General features: G+C 45.7%; 1 protein-coding gene across 1 annotated transcript in view; it reads left to right on the top strand.

Moving 5' to 3' along the window:
• Positions 1 to 24,201, top strand: part of DYNC2H1 (dynein cytoplasmic 2 heavy chain 1) — an 807,725-nt gene that overhangs the window by 185,373 nt on the left and 598,151 nt on the right. The window contains exons 38-39 of the mRNA XM_082246437.1: positions 13,776 to 13,983; positions 14,071 to 14,200. Of these exons, the coding sequence (XP_082102563.1) occupies positions 13,776 to 13,983; positions 14,071 to 14,200 (338 nt within the window). The remainder of the gene's footprint in view (positions 1 to 13,775; positions 13,984 to 14,070; positions 14,201 to 24,201) is intronic.

Raw genomic sequence — 24,201 nt, 5'->3', positions numbered from 1 at the left:
TTGCCCTCACTCGACATCCTGTCTTTGAGGATCTGGGACGGGATCGTTTTCCCTGCTGCCGGCGGGTCCGGTAAGCAGGGAAAAGGACCAGAATGCGGCGGGAGGGGGGGGGGGCACCTCTTCCGCCACCACGGAAGGGTGATCCCGCGGCGAATCCGCCGCTGGGACCACCCTTATCGGAAAGCCAACCGTCCTTTGTTTAAAAAAATACCAGGGTTATGGCAGCTATCTGCTGCCATAACACCGGTATTTAGGTTTAAACGGAGGACGTATATAAACCTTTTTGGACTTAGACATGGTGGCTGTATGAAGGGTGACAGGTACTCGGGTACTTTGCTGGGCAGGTGACAGGTACTCTGGTACTGATGAGCAAGTGGAAGGTACTCGAGTACTCCGATAGGCAGGTGACAGGTACTCGGGTACTCTTATGGGCAGGTGACAGGCAGGTGATAGGTACTGATGAGTAGTACTGATAGGTGATACTGATATTGTACTGATGGGTACGGATGATCAGTATTGATACTGATAGGTGATAGATACTGATGGGTACTGATGAGTACTGATGAGTAGTGATGGGTACTGATGAGCAGGTGGCAAGTACTCGGGTACTTCAGGTGTCAGGTACTCTGATGGGTAGGTGACATGTACTCGGGTACTCTGATGGGTAGGTGACATGTACTCGGGTACTCTGATGGGTAGGTGACAGGTACTCGGGTACTCCGATGACGGGTACTCAAAGTACCAGAGTACCTGTCATCAGAGTACCTGTCATCAGAGTACCCGAGTACCTGTCATCAGAGTACCCGAGTACCTGTCATCAGAGTACCCGAGTACCTGTCATCAGAGTACCCGAGTACCCATCATCAGCCCATCAGAGTACCTGTCACCAGCCCATCAGAGTACCTGTCATCAGCCCATCAGAGTACCTGTCATCAGCCCATCAGAGTACCCGAGTACCTGTCATCAGAGTACCTGATGGGCTGGTGACAGGTACTCGGGTACTTTGGTGGGCTAGTGACAGGTGCTTTTTATTGGGGGGGGGGCAATCAGTGTGGTTGGGGTGCACTGTACTTGGTAACTAGCTGCTACCACAATCTCCTCCTCACACAGGATCAGTGTGTGAGGAGGAGAACACGGTGACAGCTAGTTACCGTGTTCTCTGATGACATTTGTGACCGGCTGTGATTGGACACAGCCGGTCGCGTGGTAAAGAGCCAATTTCATTCGCTCTTTACCTAGATCGGGGATAGGCTCTGTCCGAGGGACGAGCCTCGTCCCCGATCGCCGCGCTGCGCGCCCCCGGGGGGCGCGCATTAAGGATGGAACGAGCGGCTCGCGCTGGAGCCACTCATGTGATCGGCTGTGATTGACACAGCCGATCACGTGGTAAACAGCCAATTTCTACTGGCTGTTTACCTTGATCAGGGATGGGCTATGTCCGAGGGACGAGCCTCATCCCTGATCGCGCCGCTGCGCGCCCCCGGGGGCGCGCACTGGCAGCTAGAACGGGCCGATGTCATATGACGGCGGCCCGGATCGATAAAGGAATGTTGCCGACGTCATTTTACAATGACTCGGTATTGAAGGGGTTAGCAAGAAAAAAAAAACCCAGTGGTGATTATATACCACCAAAAGAAAGATCTATTTATGTGAACAAAATGAACAAAAATTTAGTTTGGGTACAGTGTTGCATGACCACAAAATTGTCATTCAAAGTGAGGCAGCACTAAAAGCTGAAAACTGGCCTGGGCAGGAAGGGGGTAAAAGTGCCCTATATTGAAGTAGGTAAAGTGTATCTAAACCTAAGATTGCAGCTTTTCAGTTTTTCGATTTGGCGGCTGCATTCGTTTTCCTTTTTTCAGGTATTTTTTCTATTATTTTAACCTAGTGATCCTGCCAGTAACCAACTTCCTACCATAAAGGGGAATGCTCACTCACTGTACTGTAACTATGGAAAAGCGGATGTGTTCTGTAGCTTACAGAGGCGGGCTTGATTTATCAAGCTGTACATTGGCTTCAAAACAAACCCTTACTGAAATCTGTAGTGGCAGGCATCGTAGAATAATTTATCCCCAATGTTCCCTGCACTGCAGTGGTTGTTCTGTCAGCAGCTTAGCTCACTCTGCTCCCTCTTAGTAGTGCCTTGGCAGCTCAGTTCCTCCTGCTCCCCCTCCCAGCAGTGACTCAGCAGCCCTCTGTTTTTTTAATATCTTACATAAAAACAGAGGAGATGAGCTCTGGAAAGGGGGCGCATAGGCAGCCGAGCAGCTGGCAGAATGACTTGAACCACTTTTTGTGCTTTAGCTGTGAACTCTGAGGATACATTGCAGACACAGGGTCAGTGAGCCTTTGTTTCAAACTCATTTAGTGCTTTTTAGGAAGTATTATAGAAATTTCTGAGTGTCCATTGTTTGGGGACAGGTTCACAGAATAAATAACATATTACGTTTGGTATACAAGGTACATCTGGATAACAATATTTGGCAATACAGTCAAATGAGCAGCGACCGGTTCAATATGAGCACTCTTCACATTATAAACTCTTGATTGCTCTCAGCCATGTCATCTAAACTATAAGCACATCAATATTGACAAGAAATTCAGTGTAGTGATAAGATTGATTCAAAGAGAATTACCAAATCTCTATGAACAGATGTACAGAAAAGGAGCAAGTACCATGTGCCAGGAACCGCTGGAAGAGGTCATGAGACCTAATACTAATGGCTATTTAAAAAGAACTGTATGGGTAAGCTCTACTTTATAAACAGTATGAAAAGATATTGGAGTGGGTCTTTATGTTAACCAGGCCATGTCCCGCATGCTAAATGTTTCCCTGACGGAAGACACCCTTCCAATGGTCGGACTCCATTCCATACCTTGGGATTAAGCTTACCTCAACATATTCGGCTTTATAAGGAACCAACTAACTTTGACTCGACTATTGGAGTCATGGAACAAATCACACCTTTCTTGGCTGGGCCGAATATATGATATGCAGTAAAGATGACTCTCCTGCCAAAACTGCTCTACCCCTTCAGAGTGCTGTTTGTTCTGGTACCCCCGTATTTCTTGCACTCCCTGCACCACCTTCTACTTAAGTTTAAGTTTATATAGGGCTCAGTCAAACCGAGACTGAACAGATACCTTCTTTATAAACCTAAGACTCGGGGAGGGCTAGGGATGCCGAACCTCATTTATTACGAAGCAGCGCAGATCGCTCCTCTTGCTCAACTCTTTGCAGGTAAAGCTGCACCACTCTGTACCATTTAATTGTCCTATATTCCCTCTGGGCTTGGGAGCCAGGGCTGCGGATAGAAAATCGTGGGGTCATGTACAGACTACTTGACAGGGCCCCCCCCCAAGAAAATAGTAAAGCTATATTCAGATAAAAATACAATAAAATCATTATTTGCAGACACAAATTCAACATAACTCACAGAATTCCTGCTAAATCTAAACAGAGTTGATAAATCTCTGTGTGTGAATGAGGTCTTGGGCTCATGCACATGGGTTCTGTCGTCTGTACAGGTTAGGGTTGCCACCTCATCCCTTTAAAACAGAACACATATTAATTACACAGGTTCTGTGGCTGATTAAGGTGGTAATTAAACTCGGAGCCTTCTCTGCATTAAATTAGCCTCAGAACCTGTGTAATTAATTTGTGTTCTGTTTTAACCACTTAAGCCCCGGAGGATTTGGCTGCTAAAGGACCAGGGGTTTTTTTGCGATTTTTTACTGCGTGACTTTAACGGACAATTGCGCGGTCGTGCGACGCTGTACCTAAACGAATTTGACGTCCTTTTTTTCCCACAAACAGAGCTTTCTTTTGGTGGTATTTGATCACCTGTGCGATTTTTTGATCACGCGCTATAAACAAAAAAAGAGCGTAAATTTTGCAAAAATAACAATATTTTTCACATTTTTTTATATGAAATTCCCCCAAAAAAAAAGTAAAAATCAAAATTTTTTAACATTTTTCGGCCAATTTGTTTTATGCTACCTATGTTTGGTAAAAAAAATCGCAAAAAGCGTATTTTGATTGGTTTGCGCAAAAGTTATCGCGTTTACTAACAAAGAGAAAGATTTTTGTCATTTTTGGTGTTTTTTTTAACGCATAATGGCGGCGATCTGCGATTTTTTTTTCGGTACTGCGACATTGCGGCGGACAGATCGGACCCTTGACTGACATTTTTGACACTTTTGGGGTTACCAGTGACATTACTGCAGTAATCAGTGCTATACATATGCACTGTTACTGCAAAAATGACACTGGCAGGGAAGGGGTTAACTTTATTGGACAGGGAGGGGTTAAGTGTGTCCTAGGGGCGTGCTTTCTACTGTGTAGGGACATGGCTATTGGTGTAAAAGCAAAGATCAACCGTTCTACATAGTAGAACGGTCAGATCTTCACTTTTACACAGGGAGAACTGACAGGCAGCTTGTTTACACAAGCTGCTCTGTCTTTCTCCCTTCACAGGAGCGATCGTAGTGTGGCCGGCGGACATCGAGTCCGCCGGTCACACGCACTGACTTGCCTGTGAACGAGCCGCGGCGGGCGCGCGCCTCGGCGGGCGCGCCCCCGCCCGCGATAGGCTCGCAAGTCAGTGACAGGCGAGTGACGTACCGATACGTCACTCTGCCTGGCCGGGGCTGACCGCCGCAGTATATAGTCGTGCGGCGGTCGGCAACCGGTTAAAGGGATGAGGTGGCAACTCTAGTACAGGTTGAATCAGTGGTTAATTTTTGTGGCCTGAGCCACCTGGAGCTGTATGAACACAGCTGTAGGTCCTAATTTGACAGACGTGGGGATGCAGGTGTACAGCCCGAACACACAGACAGTGTGCATTTGGGACCGCTCACCTGCACAACTATCCAATTAGGGCCCGCGGCTGTGTCCGTACAGGCGCTGCATCTCCATAGAATGACAGGTGGGTTCAGCCCAAACCCCTCCACACAGCCAGAGTACCTGTGGGAATGAGCCCATATTATATTTTTCTAACCTAAAAAACAGATCTCTCCAGTGGTGTGCTGTCACTTCAAAGAGGAATTCCATCTTTTTTTTTTTTTTTTCAATAATGTTTATTGGGTTTTCAAAGTACAAGAGAACACATACACAAATAACAAAGAACAAGTAAACTCTCGCTCAAGACAAGGCGGAGCTTAGTAGCTATGATCAGTGACCAGGTTCAGTCAAGAACCAAATACAAATACAGAATACAAAATACAATCACCAGTGTGAGGTCAAATCAAGGAAATAGGAACAAAACGATGCAAAACAAAGCAGAGCATTAAACTTCTGTGTCATGACAGGCATGTTGCCAGGAGGAGTACCAATGAACCCAAGCTGCCCATTGTTTGTCAAAAGGCGTAACATTGTCCCTAGTCCTAGCCGCAAGCAGGCGCTCATATTGGTAAGTCAGGTTGACTTGTGCTAATACTTTGTTATGGCTAGGGGCCAAGCTGTCCTTCCAATGTCTAGCTATACATAACTTGGCGGCCAGAAGTAGATGGACCATAATGGTTCGGAATTCCCACGGATAGTCCTGCACCCCTAAGTGGAGGACCGCTAAGGCGGGGTCGGGTTTTTTCAGTATTCCAGACACTGCAGCCATGATTTGGAATATTTTCTTCCAGAAACTGGAAATGCCCACACATGACCAAAATATATGGAAGATGTTGGCTGGGTGACCACAACCCCTCCAGCACAATGGCTAGTATGACGGAATGAACTTCGCCAGTATGACTGGGGTCTTGTACCAGCATGCCACTATCTTTTGGGAGAGATCCCAGTGATTTGTGCAATGAGTTGCCACTGCCACTGCTTTAAACGACTTGATCCACGAGGCTTGTGGGAATTGTGTCCCGAAGTCAGTTTCCCAACGTATCATGGGCGGTGTCTTAGAGAATATAGATTTGTCCCCTAGTGTATCATAGAACAACGATATGCCCTTCGTTTTTGTAACCGGGGTTGTAAAGAAGTCTCGGGCACTGATTGTCACCTGAACATCCGGGAGAGGGTATTTGCGAAGGAATTGACCAATCTGTTGATATGTGTGGTGGACAGTGGTGGGTAATTTGTATGTATCGACCAGCTCCTGCCAAGATTTGGTAGCAGGACCCGACATGAGTTCGTCCACCCAATAAATACCATGATCACGCCACTTGTTGGTTTTTAGATAAGGTATTAGGAGTTCAAGGGTTTGAATTGGTATGCGTAGGCTGGCAGGGCATGATCTATGAGCTGAGGAAGCAACAAGCCGTCGCCATGATAGCAGCGTGGCTTGTGTTGAGGGAGGGAGTGGACGGAGGGACAGTGGTCTCCATGAATCCGCCAGAAGGAGCAGATGCAATGAGGGGGTAAGCGCCAGGGCCGCCTCAAGTTTGACCCAGAGGGCTTCCGTGGATTCGTGAAACCACCGTTTAGCTTGTGTCAGTAGGGATGCTGTGTAATAATCCTCCAGTATCGGCCATCCCACCCCTCCCACCGATTTGTGTTTCACCAGATGTGCCTGTGAGCATCTGGGTCTTTTCCCCATCCATACATATTGTCGGAGAATACTCCGTAGTTCTTTGAAGTACTTTTGGTGTACATGGACTGGGATAGTCCTAAAGAGGTATAGGATTTTGGGTAATTCCATCATCTTAAACGAGGCAATCCTGCCTATCCATGACATTCCCACTTTAGACATGCGGAGCAAGTTCTGGCGGATCTTTGCAATAAGGGGTTTAAAGTTTATATCCACAATTTTAGTTAGATCAGCTGTAAGGTGGATACCTAGGTAAGGAATCGTGTCTGCTGTCCAAGTGTAAGGGAACCGCTGCTGCAGGTGGCGTTTGGTGTGGGTATTGATTCCCAAATCCAATATCAAGGACTTGCTAAAAATTCACTTTGTAGTATGATAGCTTACTAAAGTGTGATAATAGGTCATGAATAATTGGGAGAGAGATCAGGGGATTATTGATAATCAAAACAATGTCGTCCGCGAATAGGTTGATCACATGGGACACTCGATCGGCCACCATGCCTTTGATGAGGGGATGTGATCTGACCACTTCGGCAAGAGGTTCCATCATCAGATTAAAGATGGCAGGAGACAGAGGGCATCCCTGCCTTGTCGCGTCGTGAATAGCAAACTCCTTGGACAAAAAACCAGATGTGAAAACTCTCGCCGAAGGTCTAGAATATAGGGCTAGTATTGCAGAGACGATATGACCTTGGAGACCAAATTTAGCTAGAGTGGCTTTCATATATCCCCAATGTATCCTATCAAACGCTTTTTCAGCGTCGATCGATAGTAAGAGGGTTTGGGATTTGCTGCTTCGTACATGGTGGATAATATTAATAATACGCCTGGTGGCATCCGGCGCCTGTCTACCTTTAGTAAAACCTGTTTGGTCGGGTTGCACTACAGAGGGGAGGACTTCAAATAGTCGTTTAGCTAACATTTTGGCATATATCTTTACGTCCGAATTTAAGAGCGAGATTGGGCGGAAATTGGGCGGTGAGTCTGGGGATTTGCCCGGTTTGGGCAGAGTTACAATATGAGCAGTGAGCATTTCCGAAGGAAATTCTCCAGTTGAGGCAGCTGTAGTGAATAGGGAGTGTAGGTGGGGTAGGAGGATGGAGTGGAATGATTTATAATATTCGTTCGTGAGGCCATCAGGACCCGGGGATTTGTCTGAGGGAAGTGATCGGATCGTCTGGAGGATTTCGTCGGGCGTAAAGTCACTGTTGAGAAAGTCTAAGTCTTGCCGGGACAATTGAGGAAGGTTGAGAGAATCCAGGAATTCTTTGATAATGGACTCAGTGGGTTGGGGGGTTTGGGGGTCGTCTTGGAGGTTGTATAGTGACCCGTAGTATTCCGCAAATGTGTCAGCAATAGTTTGGGGGTTTTCTACTTTTTGTTTTGTGGTATGGTGGAATACATGGGGTATGGTAGCCTTAGTCCGTCGAGTTTTAAGTTTCTGCGCTAAGGATTTTCCAGCCTTGTTATGGTTTGCGTAGTATCTCAGTTTAAGACATCTCATGTAAAGGTCATGGTCTACGCAGAATAGTTCCCTAAGTTGGTGACGTAGTTTAGAAAGTTGGGAGGCTAGAGCTGGTGTAGGGCGGGATTGGTTTTCCTTATCAGATTCCCTGATTTCAGCAAGCAGGGAATCAAATTGAGCAGAGCGGGATTTCTTCTTGCGGGCAGCAGCCTGCAGCAGCAGTCCCCGCACAAACGCCTTATGGGCATTCCAATTAATGAATGGGTTCGTGTCGGAAGGTCAATTTAGTTCAAAATAATGCTCTAATTCTTGGGTCAGCCTGTTCCTACAATCCACATCCTGGAGGACAGAGTTGTCGCATCTCCAAACGCGGGAGGAGGCAACCCTGGGACTCCCGGAGAGGGACAGTGTAATTGCTGCTTGGTCTGACCACGAAATGTCATGGATAGCCGAATTTGTCACGCTTTGTAGTGATAGTCTGTCCACTAGTGCATAGTCAATCCTTGAGTATGAGTTGTGTCTCGAGGAATAGAAAGTGTAAGAGCGTTTCTCCGCATGTTGACATCGCCATGCATTATATAGCCCCTCTGCAAGAAGGAGCCCGCGCAGAACCGTGGGTCCCCTCCTGCCAGAGCCAGATGAATCCAGGGCGGGGTCAAGCACCATGTTCAGGTCACCACACAAAATTACATCACCTTGTCGCACCCTGGAGATTAGGCGAAAAAGACGCTTCAAGAATCTCGATTGGTGCGAGTTAGGGGCATAAACATTAATTACTGTGTATAACACATTGTAAAGCTTACACACTAGGATGATGTACCGTCCATTTGTGTCCAGATATGATTCCTGTAATTCATAGGGAACATTGGCATTAATGGCCAGCAACACTCCTCCTTTCTTCTCAGATCTGGAGGCAAGAAAGAGATGGGGAAAGTTCCTGTGTGAGCAGAAGGGAGTCTTGTCCTTGTGAAAGTGGGTTTCTTGTACAGCCACAATATCCGCAAGATGTTTTTGGGCGTCTTCCCAAAGTGATCTCCGCTTCGCGGGGTGGTTCAATCCCCGCGCGTTGATGGACATAAACTTAATTGACATGGGTCGGGAGACTCTGTGCGAGGGACGTAGTTAGGGTCCACGGGGCAGGCAGGGAAGGCTTCCGGTGAAGTTGGTAACCAATAGGAGCAGATCTTGAGGTGTTCCCACTAGGGGGCATCCAGAGGGTGTAGGTAAGTGCAGCTGAAGAAAACATGAAGGCGGAGGCAGCGGGGCATTCAGAACCAATGGGGCATATGTCCACAGAGGGTTTCCAAAGTGCCATGTTCCTAGAGGAGGAATACATGAGGGTTTGTAAATCCAAGAACAGCGAGGGTCGCGAGCAACTTGGCGAGAGCAAAAAACACATAACAAAACAAAAACAAAAACTAGAAAAGATAAAAAGTGTGGACCAGTCAAAGTCCTACAGCTCATGCTGCCTTTTCCAGCAGGGGGCAGGTACGGTGGAATGTACCAGAAGGGATGCCCAGGGAGGCAAAGTAGTTGTTGCGTACGTGCGACACCTATAGTTGTTATTTGTGCTTGGTGTTACGCCGAGGGAGAACGACTTGCCAGTCGGGGGTAACATGCTTAGGATCAGTAGGAGGGTGGTGGGGGTCTGCCGGTGGCGGATGATGGTCATCCTGGGGCACAATTCCCCAATCCCTCAGAGCTCTGACGCCCTGGTCCAGAGATGTGATCAGGTGTGTCGAGCCATTGTGCGTCACTTGCAGTTTAGCGGGGTACTTCCACTTGTAGGCCACATTATGGTTGCGGAGAGCTTTAGTGATAGTGGACAAGTCCCGTCTCTGTTGAAGAGTGTGCTTGGAGTAGTCTGGTAGTAACAGCAGGGACTGTGCATGAGGTGGGATAGAGTCCTTGCGCCTGAAAGCCTCCAGTATACGCTCCTTAACTTGATAAAAGTGAACTCTGAGGATTACGTTCCTCAGGACCTCCTGTGGGAGGAAGGAGGGTTTCGGAACTCGATGGACCCTATCCACTGTCAGGTCAGCAGAAGTCAGGGATGGGACCAAATCTTTGAACAAGGAGTGCACATAATGGGGCTGTTGAGTGACAGTTTCGGGGACCCCCCTTATCTTGATGTTGTTTCGGCGTGACCTATCCTCCAGGTCCGCCAGTTTGTTTTTAATCATGAGTAGGTCTTCCGTATGGGAGTTGTGGGAGTCCATCAAAACATTGTAAGAGACTGTGACTTCAGACAGCTTATTTTCATTCGCGTGCACCCTTTGGCCCAAGTCGTGCACCTCTGCTCGACATTCACGAACCGCTGTGAATACGTCAGCGTGTAATGAGGCTTTCAAGAACATCATCATCTCCTTCATGGTCACATCAGATATCAGTTGGCCTGTTGTGGGGAACTGTGCTATAGGGTCAGGTAGAGGAGAAGAACCAGAAGGTGGTACCTGTGATGGATTGAGGGCTCCTGTGTCCATCATCCCCCGCCTAAGGTCTGGCTCCATGCGGGGCTTTGACTTCACAGGGCTCCTGAGCGAGTGTGTGCTGTCCCCCGAGTCCGTGCGTGGAGATCTGGAGCGGTGGGAGCTGTTGTCCGCTTCCTCCATCGGCGTCAGTTCTAAGCACGGTATTTCCGCCGCTAGAGAGTGGAGAGGCGGCGGCGAGGTTGGTCTCCCGCCGCCATCTTGCCAAAGTCCCGCCGGCTGCAGAGGAGGAAAGTAGGCCGGCAATTTCTTTACGTGCAGGGCTCCGGGACGGTCCTTCCTCATCTTCGGGTGTCATGGAGGATCTCACACACGAGGGGAAGGTGTCTAGGCGTGCGAGGCGGCGGTTGGTGTCAATCTATAGGCGATTCTCCCTGGGCAAGGAGCAGAGCTCTCTCACAGTGCGGCCAGCTTGTTGCGTGGTCTCCACGCCCCCTCAGGAATTCCATCTTCATCTGGTCTTCTCTCTTGTTTCTTTGGCTCCAGTCGTTTGGCCAAACTGATGATAAGAGGAATTCCATCTTCATTTGGTCTTCTCTCTTGTTTCTTCGGCTCCAGTCGTTTGACCAAACTGTGATGATGTAATTCACACGCATGCGTGCGTGTGTCGTGGTCACAGCACAGCTCTCTCAATGGATTGTATGTCCTCCATTGAGAGCACAGTGCACATGCGCTGGTGCGATCACCAGCTGCTACGTTTAGGAAATATACACTGTACCTACAGGTAAGCCCTATTATAGGCTTACCTGTAGATACAAGATAAAAAATGGAATTTACTACTGCCAAATCGGTTAGTTAATGGTTAAATAGAAGGAGTTTATACATGGATTCAGAGGAATTTGACAGTGTATGGGAGAAGTAGAAAAGTAGCATAGATCAGGAAGCAGTCTGGGGGAGAGGAGTGGGAAGCCCAGCTACATAAAGCACACTAAGCTGCACTGGGACAAGATGAGACCGCTATGGAACCAGTGTAACAGTAAATTCTTCACCCCATTGGAATGCAGCTGATCAGCTGTGTCAGGAAGACAGAGCAATGGGGGAGAGAGATGAAACAAATATACAGGCTAGGACAAGGAGTTACAGAGATAACAAACTCACCTAGCAGAGATAACATTAGAGCCAGTGCTGGGAGGGGGCCCACACAAGGAGGGGGATTAGTAAGGGACAACTGTCTCTCTTTCATAGCAGATAAAAGCTGGCAGGAGGGAGAGGGATCAACTTTCAGCTGCTGCAGGAAGATTTCTGTAAATGTCGTTCATCACGAGTCCCCCTCCCAATGTGGGCCCCCCTGTGTGCTCCGGCCCCCTACAAGAGAACCAGTGGAATGAAAATATGTACCTTCCGATACGAGACATCTAATACAAGTGGGGGACCTTTGGGGGTAGATTCTGTGCAGTCTCTGAGGGGGTGTAGTATACCCTGTGTAAGAACTTTTGGATTAACTTGTCTCGGGATGCTATCACCAGTCTAGAGCAGTTTCCGAAAAATTCCTCCCATTCTTATAAGATTTTAGGGATGAGGGAGTGTCGTGCAAGAGGTAGTATCAAAGTGTACTTCTAATTGGTTTAAGGGTGGTCTTCTGAATAAAGGGGAGATTGATTTTTAAATTATCCTAATTTTTAGACATGACCACCATATGTGGAGAAATGTACCCTGTTCAGAGTATAACATAAGTAAGAGTTTATACATATAGGAAAGAGGATGTCCCATATTCTGCTCTTTTATGCATAGAGATTCAAAAAGAGTGAATACAGAAAACATTTGTTATTTAGGGGATGCTTTGTGAGTGAAATTAAATAGTTGTCAGTATCTCCATAGATCCATAGGGGTGACCCCTAGAGATTGTCTAATAGCCTCTAGAGGCAGTATTTTTAAGCAGGAGCAAACGTGGCACATTTAGTATTTCCATCCACCTACCATGTCTGGAATAAGTCCTCACCTGGTTTGCAGGGAAGGGAAGCCCCCTAACAATGCCAGTGGGGAGGTCTGGGGCTACGTCAATGTTCATATTCAATGGATCTGAAACATTCAAAGTTGTTGGGGTAGGTGAGGATGGAAAGCCCCTTCTGTGTGGCTAGTATCCAAGGGGCACCTGCCAGGCTTCTGCCTGCCATAGTTTTTATCTTAGTTGTAAAGCCAATTCTCTATGCAGACCAGTGCCATTGCTTTGTATTATAAAGCTATGTTAGGTAGGCCCAGGCCTCTGTCTACCTTCAGTCTTTGTAGCATTGTATAAGCTAGTCTGGGATTTTTCCTGTGCCAAATAAATGTCAAGAGGATTCTCCTTAGTCCTCTAAAGAAGAGGGAGGTGTGTGGGAATAGTATATAATAAGTAAATTAATTGTGGGAGAATATTCATTTAAATTACACATTTATCCTCCCCAATCCGATAGGAGAAAGGCCCTGCCATGTCTGTAGGTCCCCACCCACTCTATCCCCCGATATGGCAGGGATTGATTCAGACCACGAAACAGAGGGATTGGTGCAGGGGGGGGGGGGGGGGCAAGGCTTTAAAATAAATTATGTCAAATCCAAAATACTTCCAATTAATATTTCTAATGTTGGACCATTGCCCAAATCTGTGCAACTCAGAAATTAGAACTGGGAGAATGGTGATTGGCTGAGAGACAAAAAATAAGATATCATCCGCATAAGCAGAAAGTTTGCGTTCTCTTGAGCCTATTTGAATGCCTTTAATATCCTTATTGCTTCTAACCTGCAGTAAGAAGGGCTCCAAAGTTATGCAAAAAACAATAGGGACAGGGGACACCCTTGCCGGGCTCCATTACCAATCGTAAAGGGAATGGATAGTGTGCCATTACCCTTCACCTGAGCTTCAGGCTAGTGGTATAAAGCTAGGATCCAATCCATCATTCGTTCACCCAGGCCCAATATGTGCACCAATTCTTCCATATACAACCAGCTCACACTGTCAAAAGCTTTTACTGCATCAGTGACCATATCAGATAGGATACTTTTTCTGGCCCATGTCTTTCCCAGTACAGAATATTAAGGGCTCTAGTGGTGTTTTTTCATGTCTCTCGACCTACCATGAAACCAGTTTGATTAGAGCGAACTATGGATGCAATATGGTCTTGCAATTTGGAGGCCAAGAGTTTGAAAAAAAAATGTTGGTGTCTGTATTTAATAGGGAGATGGACCTATAATTTGAACAAAGAGAGGGGTTTTTCCCTGGTTTAGGCAATAAGTTCATATAAGCTAAAATAGCTTCTTTAGGTAGGGGATTACTTAAAAACCTGCTTTTAATTCCGCACTTTATTGTATTGCTTTTACTAGATATCAACTCTTGGATAATCTGTGATGGTGATATTGATCCAGAGTGGATTGAGTCTCTAAATTCTGTACTTGACGATAACCGGCTTCTCACCATGCCCAGTGGAGAACGAATCCAGTTTGGTCCCAATGTTAACTTTATCTTTGAAACACACGATTTGAGCAGTGCCTCTCCAGCCACCATATCTAGAATGGGAATGATTTTCATGAGGTAATCAAACTCACACTCTACCAAGAGCACCTTTGATCATCCATTATTGCCTTTCTTGAAATAACTTCATTTGATTTTCTTATGTAGCGACGAAAACACTGATCGGAACTCTTTGATCCGCTCCTGGCTCCGGGGACAGCCAGAAGCGCACAGACATAATTTGGAGAACTGGATCGGAGATTATTTTGAGAAGGCATTAAATTGGGTTCTTAAACAGGTACATTAGTGAGTAATATGTGCTGTTCTACATTTTTATATCTTTTTCTGGGTCATCGGCAGTATATTATATTCCCTGTTGGCAGCAAAGGAATGAAATACTGGAGTTTGATGTGTTCTGTGCTTGGAGCACTGACTGAATTACACAGTGTGATCCATTCCAGGCATGTGTGTGAGTGGAAAAAATAAGCGGAACTTTATGTTTCAAAGCTGTAATATTATAATGAAATGAGCAGCTCTTGCCTGATGAGGCTTATATTACTGTCTCTGTATATCATGTACTGCCTCCAAATTACCAGTCAGCACTTCCCTCATAGATGGTACAGAGAAGGTGATTTCTGAAATTTGGAAACTTCTGATAGAACTGAGATTGGCTGGAGGTGAAACTCTAGAGTTAATGAGATTTTTTGCCAGAAGCTATATGTTTTGCAGTTCAATGAAATGTTAAATAGTGTTGTACGGTAGACTGCAGTTTGCATTCAGATGATTATTTCTTTGGATAAATGCTAACATACACTACATGGCCGAAAGTTTATGGACACCTGACTATCACACCTACACAGTGGGGTTTAATTTCTAAAACTGGAGAGTGCAAAATCTGGTGCACCTGTGCATTGTAGCCAATCAGCTTCTAATTTCAGCTTGTTCAGTTAAGGTTTGACAAAAATCCTGCAGGCTGATTGGTTTATATGCAGAGCTTCACTAGATTTTCCACTCTCCAGTTTTAGTAAATCAATCCCAATAAGTCAAAGTTATGTAGAAACTCTTTCAGATTATTGCGTGGAGAATATGGTCAATATCCCAGCATACAAAGAAATTTTAGACTATTGTGTGCTTCCAACTATTTGGCCACAGTTTGGAAGTACTCTTTTCTGTTCCAGCATGACTGTTTCTCTTTAAATTAGGCCATCTCCATAAAAACATGGTTTCACTAGTTTTGTGTGGTGGAACTCTAGTGTCCTGCAGACAGCCCTGATTTTAAATATATTGAACACCGTTGGGATGAAACACACATTTCAAGCCAGGTCTTCTCGACCAACATTAGCACCTGACCTCACAAATGTTCCTTAGGCAAAATATATATATACATATATATATATATATATATATATATATATATATATACACAGGTTCATTTCATAAAATTAGAATATCCTCAAAAAGTTGATTTATTTCAGTAATTCAATTCAAAAAGTGAAATTCATAAAGAGGTGATTCATAAAGAAGTATACAGTTTTATTGCACCATACAACAAGAACAATGTAAGATATTTTATGTTACCTGTAACAGAAATGTAGGGGAATGTTTCAGTTTTATTTAGAGACAGTTACAGATGTTCTATGTGTGCACCCTTAGTCGCACAACACGCATCAACCTGGTAATCATTTTCCACCCAAACGCAAGGTAAGATATCTGAATCAAGTGCAGTGATAGTGGCTGTGATCCGCTGTTTCAGCTCCGCTAGATCAACAGGAAATGCGTTTCAGCACAACATTCAAAGTTCTTTGTCTTGTCAAGGTCAGTCAGATTTTGCAACATCTGCACTTTGTATGGAATAATTTTCAGCTTCTTTCTCAAAATTCTCCAGACAGGAAAGTCCCTTCAGGCACGGTTCACACTGGTGCTATGTGGGAATCTCTGCGAATCCAGTGCAGGTTCCCGCATCACACCTGAATCACCGGCAGTTCCCACTGTCCTCTAACTGCTGCGGGTGTCAATACAAAGTTAATGACACCCCCAAATAGGTTTTCAGATCGCAGTGCAAACTGTGATTTCAGACAGGAATCGAATTGCTTAGGTGTTAACACCCATTCGATCCGATACTGGTGCGGACAAAAAAAAAGGTCCTGCATGAGTTTGGTCCGAATGCGATGCAAATTCAGCCATACAATTTTTGTATGGCTGAAATCGCATCGCACAGACATTGCATGTGATCTGCACAGCAATGCAGTGTGAATCACATGTGATGTCTGGCATTGCACCAGTGTGCTCCAAAATGATATGTGTATAAAATGCCTTTCTCCTGCGCTCAAAATCCAAGCTCCCCGACCACTCTTCCCACGGGACTCACTGCCCTAAAGGACTGGGGTAGTCCAACAGTACTGAAAACAAAAAACACAAAGAAGGGTGCACCGACCTAGCGCATTATCCTCAATAATTTGGCTTAATTAATATAACATAAAAATGGCTACTCACAAACAAACCTCTGAGGATATGCACTAGGTCGGTGTGCCCTTCTTTATGTTTTTATCGCACCAGTGTGAACTGGCCCTCAAAGCAGACATTTTTTGAAATCACATGTCCTGCAGAAAAAATAAAAGTGCTCCTGATTTTTTGGGCCCCGCAAATGTTTATCATATCGCTATTTTCACTAAAAATACACTAAAATCTAGAATAGGGCACATACAGTGGGTACGGAAAGTATTCAGACCCCCTTAAATTTTTCACTCTTTGTTATATTGCAGCCATTTGCTAAAATCATTTAAGTTCATTCTTCTTCCTCATGAATGTACACATAGCACCCCATACTGACAGAAAAACACAGAATTGTTGACATTGTTGCAGATTTATTAAAAAAGAAAAACTGAAATATCACATGGTCCTAAGTATTCAGACCCTTTGCTCAGTATTTAGTAGAAGCCCCCTTTTGATCTAATACAGCCAGGAGTCTTTTTGGGAAAGATGCAACAAGTCTTTCACACCTGGATTTGGGGATCCTCTGCCATTCCTCCTTGCAGATCCTCTCCAGTTCTGTCAGGTTGGATGGTAAACGTTGGTGGACAGCCATTTTTAGGTCTCTCCAGAGATGCTCAATTTGGTTTAAGTCAGGGCTCTGGCTGGGCCATTCAAGAACAGTCACGGAGTTGTTGTGAAGCTACTCCTTTGTTATTTTAGCTGTGTGCTTAGGGTCATTGTCTTGTTGGAAGGTAAACCTTCGGCCCAGTCTGAGGTCCAGAGCACTCTGGAGAAGGTTTTTGTCCATGATATCCCTGTACTTGGCTGCATTCATCTTTCCCTCGATTGCAACCAGTCGTCCTGTCCCTGCAGCTGAAAAACACCCCCACAGCATGATGTTGCCACCACCATGCTTCACTGTTGGGACTGTATTGGACAGGTGATGAGCAGTGCCTGGTTTTCTCCACACATACTGCTTAGAATTAAGGCCAAAAAGTTCTATTTTGGTCTCATCAGACCAGAGAATCTTATTTCTCACCATCTTGGAGTCCTTCAGGTGTTTTTTAGCAAACTCCATGCGGGCTTTCATGTGTCTTACACTGAGGAGAGGCTTCCGTCGGGCCACTCTGCCATAAAGCCCAGACTGGTGGAGGGCTGCAGTGATGGTTGACTTTCTACAACTTTCTCCCATCTCCTGACTGCATCTCTGGAGCTCAGCCACAGTGATCTTTGGGTTCTTCTTTACCTCTCTCACCAAGGCTCTTCTCCCCCGATAGCTCAGTTTGGCCAGACGGCCAGCTCTAGGAAGGGTTCTGGTCGTCCCAAACGTCTTCCATTTGAGGATTATGGAGGCCACTGTGCTCTTAGGAACCTTAAGTGCAGCAGAAATCTTTTTGTAACCTTGGCCAGATCTGTGCCTTGCCACAATTCTGTCTCTGAGCTCTCCAGGCAGTTCCTTTGACCTCATGATTCTCATTTGCTCTGACATGCATTGTGATCTGGAAGGTCTTATATAGACAGGTGTGTGGCTTTCCTAATCAAGTCCAATCAGTATAATCAAACACAGCTGGACTCAAATGAAGGTGTAGAACCATCTCAAGGATGATCAGAAGAAATGGAAAGCACCTGAGTTAAATATATGAGTGTCACAGCAAAGGGTCTGAATACTTAGGACCATGTGATATTTCAGTTTTTCTTTTTTAATAAATCTGCAACAATGTCAACAATTCTGTGTTTTTCTGTCAGTATGGGGTGCTATGTGTACATTCATGAGGAAGAAGAATGAACTTAAATGATTTTAGCAAATGGCTGCAATATAACAAAGAGTGAAAAATTTAAGGGGGTCTGAATACTTTCCGTACCCACTGTAAACACAACATAACTTGCAAAATTCCTGCTAAAGTACTACTAAAGCACCGTTCACATGTGGCATACTAAAGTGTACGCCCATGGAGGGCCCTGTTTACCTGCACAGGGATGCACAGGGATGCATAGGTGTTCCATGTGTCCCCATACAGGTAGTCCCATTTATGTCAATTGGGATGCAACGGCTGCACAGGCATAGCTGTTGTTTCCAATCTGTCATCCGTTTTGGTGTGGGTGCACGACCCCGAACGCAGACAGTGTGAGCTCAGGGACATGCACACAGACCTACATGGATGTCAAATTGGGAGTGACGGCTCTGTTCGTGCAGTTGCTACATCCCAAATGACGTCAATGGGACTGCCTGAGCAGGGATACATGGAACACCTTTGCATCCCTGTAAAGGTACGCTGTGTATGCCCGGTGTGAACAAGGCCTTAGGGCCCTTTCACACAAGCAGACCGATCGGGTCTTCCTGTCTGCTTTTTAAGCGGGCCAAATTGGACCACCCATTGTTTGTTTGTTTTTTTGTTTTTGATGAGGAATCAGAGGTCTAAACAGTCCCTTTTCTCTGCAGCACTTTACATGAATGAAATAAGGATTCTGAATAGAGACCCCTTATTCATTCATAAACTGACAGTCTGACACATAATAAACACTTGATTTACTATGTGATCAGCTCATCATCCGAGCTGTCAGTGGACACAAGAGCCATCGGTAGCGATGGCTGCCTCGGTCCACTGCACTTCAGGGAGGGGCAGGTAAACACATGTTTACCAAGCCCCCCCAAGACCCAGCTTCACCAGCACCCACCTCACCCCCCGCTAATCATGACAGCTGGCTGGACACAGTGCCGATCAGCACTTCAGGTGACAGAAGGGAAAGGGAGGGATGCCGCCAGGGGGGATGGATGGATGGGGGGTGCAGGGGCTGGTACAGGGGAGGGGGATTGGACATTATGTGAAGAATTCTGTTATAGGTTCATGGTCATTGAAGTGACCATGAACTTAGAGCAGGAGGAGAAATGAGGTCTTTACGGCATATGAACCTGGACAGCTGCAAGCAGTGCTGTAGGTCCATATGGACCTGGCAGTGAAAGGGTTAAGGAAACAGGATCTTTTTTTTTTTTTTTTTATGTTAGGGAAACAATTCTTTTAAGTCTCAGCTCTGACTAGGCCATGCAAGGACATTCACCTATTTCTCAGTCAACCACTGCGTGGTCATTTTTGCTGTGTGCTTTGGGTCATTGTCATGTTGGAAGGTAACCCTTCTTCCCATTAACAACTTTCTGGGAGAGGGCAGCAGATTTTCCTCAAGAATTTGATGGTATTTTGTCCCATCCTTTTTTCCTGACAAGTGCTCCTGTCCCTGCTGCAGAGAAACACCCCTATAACAGGATATTACCACCTCCTTACTTTTCAGTAGGAATTGTGTTATTTGGATGGTGAGCTGTATTGGATTTCCATCAGAGTGTTGAGGCCAACTAATTTAATTTTAGTCTCATTGGATCACCCTAATCGCTCCTTGAATATTCTGAGACCACAGGGAAAAATGTAATATGGTCAGATGAGACCAAATTTGAATGATTGAAAGCAAGGTCCATAAAGACATGGATGAGGGAGTTTAGAATGGAGGAACTTGTCTGGCCTGCACAGAGTCCTGACCTCAGCCCGATAGAACACTTTTAGGATGAATTAGAGCAGAAACAGTGACTGACTGTGCTCTGCGACTGACTGTGCTCTGCGACTGACTGTGCTCTGCGACTGACTGTGCTCTGCGACTGACTGCGACTGACCGTGCTCTGCAACTGACCGTGCTCTGAGAATGACTGCGACTGACTGACCGTGCTCTGCGACTGAGTACCTGGGAGGACTGGTAAGTATCTTAGCGACTGGTGAGTATCTTAGCGACTGGTGAGTATCTTAGCGTTAGTATCAGGGGAGATAGAGGTAGTGTAGGTAAGGAATAGCAGGTTGTTACTAATTATCCCCAAAGAAAAGAGGGTCCGACAGGATTGGGGATGCCACTCAGTGCACTTCTTACTGCATGTATGCGTTCCTTGATGAACCAATTGAGGGCGAATACTGCTGTGCAAGATGTGAGCAACTTGTTTCTCTGGAAGCCCAGATCCTGGATCTGGAGAGCAAAGTGGCAACACTGTGTAGCATCAACAACCTGGAAAGGAGCTTGGACATTACCCATCAGGTGCTGGCAGGGGCCGGCATAGAGGAGGGATGAGTAGAGGAGACACTGGCATCAGAGGTAGGCAGTTGGGTGACCGTTAGGAATGGTAGAGGGAAGAGTGCCAGGGAGGCCAGTCCTGAGTTGATACACCCTAACAAATTTGCCAAGTTGCATGTTGATGGGGATATCAGCTCAGGGGTGGCAGTGCTGGAGCAGGCGCCCTCCCCCAGCTGCCAGGGGAGTGACAATTCCAGGAAGCAGGGGGGCAGAGACTCAGGAAAGGTTAGACAGGTTGTGGTAGTGGGGGACTCAATTATCAAGAGGACAGAGAGGGCAATCTGTCGAAACGATCGCGGTAGCCGAACAGTATGTTGTTTACCGGGCGCTCAAGTTCGGCACATAGTGGATCGGGTAGACAGATTATTGGGCGGGGCTGGGGGTGACCCAGCAATCATGGTGCATGTGGGCACTAATGACCAAGTAAGAGGAAGGTGGAGGATCCTAAAGAACGATTTCAGGGACTTAGGGAATAGATTGAGGAATTGGACCTCCAAGGTGGTTTTCTCTGAAATACTGCCGGTACCTCGAGGCACACAACAGAGGCAGAAGGAGATTAGGGAACTTAACAAGTGGCTGAGGAACTGGTGTAGGAAGGAAGGGTTTGGGTTCCTGGAGAACTAGGCTGACTTCTCAGTCGGCTACCGGCTCTTTAGTAAGGATGGGCTGCACCTTAATGGGGATGGTACAGCTCTTTTGGGGAGAAAGACGGCCACCAAGTTGGAAGGGCTTTTAAACTAGGAGACGGGGGGATGGCTCAGAAGTAGAGTCAATCAGGAGGGAGCAAAGGACAAAGGGCAGTATTAGAGTCAGCAGCGACAGTAGTTCCATAAAGTCAATTGGGGGGTCTGTGCGGGAAAATCTCGGACCAAATAGGAATAAAAATAATCACCATTCACTATCAACTTCCACCAAACTAAGACGGGTATATGCAAATGCCAGGAGCCTAGCTAATAAAATGGATGAGTTGGAAATGTTAGTACACGAAGAGGACATAGACCTTGTGGGAATAACGGAAACTTGGTTCGACGCCTCACATGACTGGCTGGCCAATATCCAAGGGTATTCGGTGTACCGGAAGGACAGGGTAGGAAAAAGAGGGGGAGGGGTATGTCTCTATGTCAAGAATAATGTAAGGGTGATAGAGAGGAGTGATATTATGGAAGGGATGAGTATGGAGTTAGAATCCGTGTGGGTAGAACTCCATAGGGAAGAAGTAAAGGGAAAAGTAATTGTGGGGGTTTGCTATAGGCCACCCAACCAAAGGGCGGAGGTAGAGCTGGAATTTATATCACTGTTGGGTAAAGTGGCAAAACTGGGATTAGTCATCATATTAGGGGACTTCAATTATCCCGACATTGACTGGGAAGAGGGGACTACACACTCACAGAAGGCCCGTCTCTTCATGGAAACCTTACAGGACAACTACATGTCTCAGTTGGTGGATTCTCCTACTAGAGAAAATGCAGTGCTGGATCTATTGATCACTAATGACCCAGACCTAATCTCGGAGGTAGGAGTCCAGGACAACCTGGGCTCTAGCGATCACAGGATGATCACATTTAGCGTAAATAACAATATAACAAGGCAAGAGGGGAACATAAGAACCCTAAACTTCAGAAGGGCAAACTTTCCCAAATTGTGCTCAATGATGGAAAGGGTAAACTGGGACCAAACCCTAGGAACACTGACCACAGAGGAAAGATGGGAATGCTTTAGCAACATATTAAACAAATGCATCTCGCAGTGCATTCCTATGGGGAATAAATTTAGAAGAGACAAAGCCAAACCTGGCTGGCTAAACCGTAAAAAAATTATTAGGGGTAAAAAAAGGCCTTCAAGAAATATAAATCAGAGGGCACAGTATCGGCTTTCGAGTAATACAAGGAGGCAAATAAGAAAAGTAAATATTAAATCAAAATGGCTAATATCAACTTTGAGAGACAAATAGCGGAGGATAGTAAAAAGAACACAAAGAAATTCTTTAAATATATCAACAGCAAAAAAACTAGGGCAGAGCATATTGCACACATAATTAATGATGATGGGAGGATGGTTACAGAGGACACTGAAAAAGCAACCGTGCTGCACGCTTTTTCTTCTCAGTCTTTACACAGGAAAAGGAGGGGTACACTGACCATGACTGTATGGTTAGTAGTAATGCACAGGACTTACCACTATGGAATCAGGGAAAGGCTGGATAAAATGAACACAAATAAATCACCAGGCCCGGATGGCGTACATCCGAGAGTACTCAAAGAACTTAGTAAAACTATATCTAGACCACTGTTCCTGATCTTTGCTGACAGTATTATAACAGGAAATGTACCAGGGGATTGGAGGAAAGCTAACGTGATACCGATATTCCAAAAATTGCAGAAGAATGTCCCGGGAAATTATAGGCCTGTCAGTCTGACATCGATAGTATGTAAACTTTTGGAGGGGATGATAAGGGACTATATCGTAGAGTTTGCTAAAGACAACAACATCATCAGCAGTAATCAGCACGGGTTTACAAATGGGCGTTCTTGTCAAACCAATCTCTTAACATTCTACGAGGAGGTGAGCTGTGAGCTAGATAGGGGCAGACCAGTGGATGTGGTGTACCTGGATTTTGCTAAGGCGTTTGATACAGTTCCCCACAAGCGCTTAATTTATAAAATAAGGTCTGCAGGCATTGACCGCAAGGTTTGCTCTTGGATACGGAACTGGCCAAAAGGGCATGTCCAAAGCGTGGTAATAAATAGCGCATGCTCAGACTGGCCTGGGGTGGTAAGTGGGGTCCCCCAAGGCTCAGTCCTGGGACCAACCTTGTTCAATTTATTCATAAACAGCATTGATGACGGGATCAGTAGTTCTATATCAGTTTTTGCAGATGACACAAAATTGGGCAGGGCAAATTCTGCACAGCATGAAGCAGATATCCGACGGAATGACATGAACAAAATAACAGAGTGGGCAACGGCATGGCAAATGAGGTTTAATGTGGAGAAGTGTAAGGTTTTGCACTTGGGGACTAAAAACATAAAAGCACAATATACTTTAGGGGGGGGGAGGAACCTTTGGGGGAATCAAAAATGGAGAAAGATCTGGGAGTCTTGGTAGAGGATAGACTAAGCAATAGCATGCAATGTGAAACGACAGCTGCCAAAGCCGGCAGAATATTAGCATGCATAAAGAAAGGGAGGTATTCCAGAGATAAAACTATAATCCTACTACTTTATAAAACTCTGGTCCGACTGCATCTGGAGTATTCTGTCCAGTTCTGGTCGCCAGTCCTCAGGAGGGATGTGTTGGAGCTGGAGAGAGTCCAGAGAAGGGCAACTAAACTAATTAGGGGATTGGAGGACCTTAATCATGAAGAGCGTCTGCAATCGCTTGATTTATTCTCCCTGGAGAAGAGACGCCTGAGAGGGGACATGATAGCAATTTATAAATACCTCAATGGTGATCTCAGCATAGAAAAAAAGCTATTCAGTCGAAAGGATTGCATGAGGACTCGAGGGCATACAATGCGATTAGAGGAGAAGCGCTTTAACCTCAGGCAACGCAGGGGGTTCTTTACTGTTAGGGCTACAAGATTGTGGAATTCACTATCACAAGAGGTAGTTTCTGCGGGAAGTATGGCTACTTTCAAAAGACTCTTGGACATATATCTCAAGGATCAGAACATTCAGGGGTATGAGAGATGATTACGGCCATACACTCCTACACATGTTGAAC

Source organism: Pelophylax lessonae, assembly GCF_965119305.1.
Source record: "Pelophylax lessonae genome assembly, chromosome: 2".
Lineage (NCBI taxonomy): Eukaryota > Metazoa > Chordata > Amphibia > Anura > Ranidae > Pelophylax > Pelophylax lessonae.
This window is presented reverse-complemented; position numbering and strand designations above follow the sequence as displayed.